Consider the following 4,275-nt stretch of genomic DNA (forward strand, 5'->3'; position numbering starts at 1 on the left):
GGGACCGGGTGGGGTGAGAGGGCAGCCGGCTGTATTGTGGCCAGGGTAGGCAGCTAGGGCAGGTGTCCCCCTGAGGCCAAGATCGCTGAACAGGGGAGGGTTGTCGTTCCGTTGCCAATCTCGCTAACTGGGGGAGGTTTGGGGCGGTCCCCCTGTGGCCTATTGCGAGACCGTCAATCGCTGTGGCTAATAGCTGCAGCCACTTCCAAGAGTGGCTGGGGGAGCGCAACAGTGCTTCACTCCCTGGGTGGCGTTTTCAGGTAGGGCACCAATCACAGTAAGTTACGGGTTGCACTGGCGCTCTTAGGTGTGCGTGTGCACCCCTGTGCACCCCCGATGCTGCACCATTGCCAGAAAGTTTGCTGTCTGCACTATCTTTGCTGCCAACTGAATTCATTATCTCGAGACTGAAGTGAAGACTGAAGTAAATGCATTTAATGCATTAAAGACATTAAATACATCTGGTTTCATGGGATCATAGAATAATGAATTATAGAACTGGAAGGGACATGTAAAATCATCAAGTCCAGTGTTCTGCTGTGGCCAGGAAGTAATTGGGCTCAGATGAGCTTCACATGGTGCCAAGTACAGCCAGCTTTGCTGGCAATAATGGAATTAGGACATGACAACAGGAGCAACTGTCCTAGACACCAACAGGGATTGATTGGTGAAATAAAAAAGCAGGTGCCTAGCCTAGCGGCTTTCTTATACTGCTTTCTCTAGGACTCTTCACCTCAGTCTTATTTCCCAGAGCATCCTGTCCACCCTTTCCCTGAGTTTGTCAGAGGCCTCTCCACTACCTATACAAAAAGTTATCTGCAACACACTCCAAGTACGTGATGTCCAGTTCTGTGTTTCCTGCCCAGCAAATGTCACGGTAACTGAAGTCCTGCAGGAGAACTGGGTCTGGCAGTTTGGAAGCTTCTGTTAGTTGCTTGAAGAAGTCCTCATCCACCCCTTCTTCCTCCTCTTGTGGCTGATAGCTGGTGTCTGCTTTGTGCTGTGCTTCAGAGCAAGTATGCATTTCCTTTTGTGTGTAGGACAATATCTCCTCGTTTTTATCCCTTACCTGTTCTTCCTGAACAATTTATACCCATCCATGACAAAAACCCCAGTCGTGTGAACTATCCCACCACCTTCCTTATCCCTATTACATCTCAATTCCTTGACTGTAAAAGGACCACGTATTTTTCCTGCTGTATTCCCCATGCTTCTCAAATCAGAATAGACTTTTCCGAGGGAGGGGCAGGAGAAAACAAAGAACAAATGGAAGTGCTCGGCTCCCGGGGAGGAACGATAAGTAGGGAGGAAGGACAGATGTAAGTAAGCATGTAGTCGTGGCCGAGTGGTTAAGGCGATGGACTAGAAATCCATTGGGGTCTCCCCGCGCAGGTTCGACTCCTGCCGACTACGCAAAATCTTTTGGGGAGCAGCCTGCTGCCCCTTTTTTTCTCTTGCTCAACCCCAGGGGCCAAACCCCGGCTGCGGGCTGCACAAGCGTGCGAGCCCGTTATCTTGGCCATGAACAAATGCATAGGCAAGAACCCTGGGGCATATGCCCAGCGCTAGAGAGTCAGCTCTGGGCACGTGGCAAGCGGATCTCTCTGGTTTCCCCCTCCTGCAAATCCAAGACGCAGCCGCCTGGGTGGGCATCCTCCGCCAGGGTTGTGGAGGGGAAGAAGGTGCGGGAGGCGGATGCGGAGCACGCCGAGCCTGCAGCGGAGCAGAGCATGCCGCTGATACCCGGCGCCGTGGCTTAGCTGGTTAAAGCGCCTGTCTAGTAAACAGGAGATCCTGGGTTCGAATCCCAGCAGTGCCTTCTTCTCCGCCGCTTCCCCTTTTGCAAGAGCTGGGGGCTGACTCCACCCCCCTCCGCCACGCCAGCTGCACCGCTCCCCTCCCCCCACGCCTCCATGTCCCTTTTTGCCTCTTCCAATCAACGGCCCAGTTAAAAGAATAGCGTATGAGTGATGTAATGCCATGTGATGTAATGTGCTTGCAAGACTAGAATTGTGTGGCAGCCCTACTTTCTCTTGCGCTGCGGCTCTCTCCGGCCTTGCATTTCCGGAGGGGAGGAAAGGAAGATTTTGCCCCACCAGGGCAAGGACAAAAAGGAAGTCACATGTGGCCCGTACGGGGATCGAACCCGCGACCTTGGCGTTATTAGCACCACGCTCTAACCAACTGAGCTAACCGGCCACTGCGGGGCAGTGCGCTGTACGTGGCACTCAAGAGCGGAGACGACGGGGCTGGTGCGGGGGAAGCCAAGGTCTAGGGCAGAGGCTCCCCGCACCGCTGGGTAGCCGCGAGCAGAACGAGCCCCGCGTCTGTCTTCTGTCCTCTCTTATTCTGCCAGCAGCTGCAGCCAGGGCTCTTTCTTACGGAACAGGAGAGCTCTGGTTTTCCGGGCCGAATGCCCTGTGAGCGCGGAGGGGGCGCACATCGCACCTCCTTCACATGTCCAGCTTTTTAACCTTTGGGCAAAAAATCCCGCGCATAAAGCAACCCCCAGAAGAGGAGGTTTCCGGAGTAATCCAAAAGCGGATGTCAGGAGTGGGATTCGAACCCACGCCTCCAGAGGAGACTGCGACCTGAACGCAGCGCCTTAGACCGCTCGGCCATCCTGACAACTAGCAGCAAACGCTACTGGTTGGTACTTATCGTCTGTTGACAAGGCTGATGATTACATTTTTAATTGTCAATAAGGCAAGTTTCTGGTGCCACCTAATCCAACCCCCTGCTCAAAGACTATCTTTGCCCACCCGAGTCTTAAAAATCTCTAAGGAAGGAGATTCCACCCCGGTCTGGGGAGCCTATTCCGGAGCTTCACTGCCCTCCTGCTTCGAAAGCTTTTCCTAACATCGGACCTAGACTCTCCCGCCGCAATGGTGATTTCTTGGCCAAGTCGCGCCGACAGCCAGCCGAGCTACAGCTGCTGGCAGGGCTAATCCAGCCTTTCCAGCTATTCCGTTTGCAAGGTCAGCCGCGCACTGCAGACCCGCAAAACCAAGGCCCTGGTTGCAAGCCTCAGCGCTTCCCGCGCTCCCCGCAAAGCACGGGGCTTTCCCGGCCCGGATGCAAACGCACGCCCAGAGAAGCAGAACGCTCCGAGAGCCAGGCAGAAGAGGGCGAGGTCTCGCCTGCTTAGCCCCGCCTCCTCCCAGCCGTTCCAATTCGGAGGCGGGCGGCCAAGTGCGCGGGAGGGGGTTGCAGCGATTGGCTGCCCGCCTGTCGGGGCGGGGCTAGCACTCGGGACTGTCCCATTCCAAGCGCGGGAGGGGCGGGGCTCAGGCAAACCGGGTTTTCCGGGAAATGTGCCGGCCTTTGGCTTTGGCCGGGGGCAATGGAGGCTGTGCGGTGCGCGGGGCACGGTGAGGAGACGGGCGTTCGATGTGGGGGAGGAACGTTGAGGAGACGGGAGTTCGATGGGGCGGGGCGGGAGGAACGTTGGGGAGACGGGCGTTCGATGGGGCGGGGCTCCCCTGGAGCTGGGCGTGGGGTCTGCTGGGATGCGCAGAGGGCCGTGCCTGGTCTCACAGGGCCCCTTGTCCCCCCATAGGGTCCCTGTGCTTCCTGAAAACAGGCGTCCGGGATGGGCCGAGCCAAGGGAAAAGCTTCTATGTGTGCGGGGTCCAGGACCGGCCGCCCTGCGGGTTCGTCGCCCCCACAGAGTAGGTGCCTAGTAAAAGCTGGAACGGCACGGTGGCTAGGGGAACGCAGCTGCTGTGCCAGTAGAGACCAGCCTGGCGCACAGGTGCCAAGGGTATGTTTTGTGTGGGGCTTTGCAGGAAGCAATACGGGGATAGGTCTGGCAGGGAGCAGAAAGTAGAGCAGCAGGTGGGGTGGGGAGCAGGAAACAGTGCAGCAGGTCAGACAGGGAGCGCAGGGTAGGGAGCAGAGCAGCAGAGAGGACAGCAGGTCAAGCAGGGAGCACTGGGCAGGGATCAGAAAGCAGTGCAGCAGGTCTGCAGGGGGCAGGACACAGGTCAGCAGGGGAAGGGGATTGGCCCTCAGGAAGAGGGCAGGGCTTGCCTTGTGGCACTCCTGCCAAATGGTTGGTCATAAGAACATAAAAAGTGCTTTACTGGGTCAGAACCAATGGTCCATCTAGCCCAGCCCCAATGGTCCCTCTAGTCTTATGTCCTTCAGTGGCAGGAAGGGATGCCATCCCAGGAAAGCATCAAACTTGATATAGAATGATGTCCCCTATTCCAGTGGTTCTCAACCTTTTGCCTACTGGGACCCATTTGCAAAGGTTCATGGCCTGTCCTGACC

At 56.6% G+C, this 4,275-nt stretch overlaps 1 protein-coding gene and 4 non-coding genes across 7 annotated transcripts in view; 3 read left to right on the forward strand and 2 right to left on the reverse strand.

Annotated features, from left to right (window-relative positions):
* Positions 1–1,331: 1,331 nt before the first annotated feature.
* TRNAS-AGA lies at positions 1,332–1,413 on the forward strand. Its single transcript has one exon. It is a non-coding gene; the product is annotated as a tRNA-Ser (tRNA).
* Positions 1,414–1,745: 332 nt separating this feature from the next.
* TRNAT-AGU lies at positions 1,746–1,819 on the forward strand. Its single transcript has one exon. It is a non-coding gene; the product is annotated as a tRNA-Thr (tRNA).
* A 306-nt stretch (positions 1,820–2,125) lies between these two features.
* Positions 2,126–2,199, reverse strand: TRNAI-AAU. The gene has a single exon. It is a non-coding gene; the product is annotated as a tRNA-Ile (tRNA).
* Positions 2,200–2,545: 346 nt separating this feature from the next.
* TRNAL-CAG lies at positions 2,546–2,628 on the reverse strand. The gene has a single exon. It is a non-coding gene; the product is annotated as a tRNA-Leu (tRNA).
* Positions 2,629–3,277: 649 nt separating this feature from the next.
* The window catches only part of TTF2 (transcription termination factor 2), a 61,194-nt gene continuing 60,196 nt past the window's right edge, over positions 3,278–4,275 (forward strand). For 2 of the 3 annotated variants that reach the window (XM_019527355.1, XM_019527356.1), the window contains exons 1-2: positions 3,279–3,371; positions 3,560–3,671. In XM_019527355.1, coding sequence (XP_019382900.1) covers positions 3,344–3,371; positions 3,560–3,671 — 140 coding nt within the window. In that variant the 5' untranslated portion in view covers positions 3,279–3,343. Of the gene's footprint in view, positions 3,372–3,559; positions 3,672–4,275 lie in introns of all 3 variants that reach the window. The other variant, XM_019527357.1, reaches the window with a different exon arrangement.

Source organism: Gavialis gangeticus, unplaced genomic scaffold (assembly GCF_001723915.1).
Source record: "Gavialis gangeticus isolate Ggan-Ray unplaced genomic scaffold, GavGan_comp1, whole genome shotgun sequence".
Classification (NCBI taxonomy): Eukaryota; Metazoa; Chordata; order Crocodylia; family Gavialidae; genus Gavialis; species Gavialis gangeticus.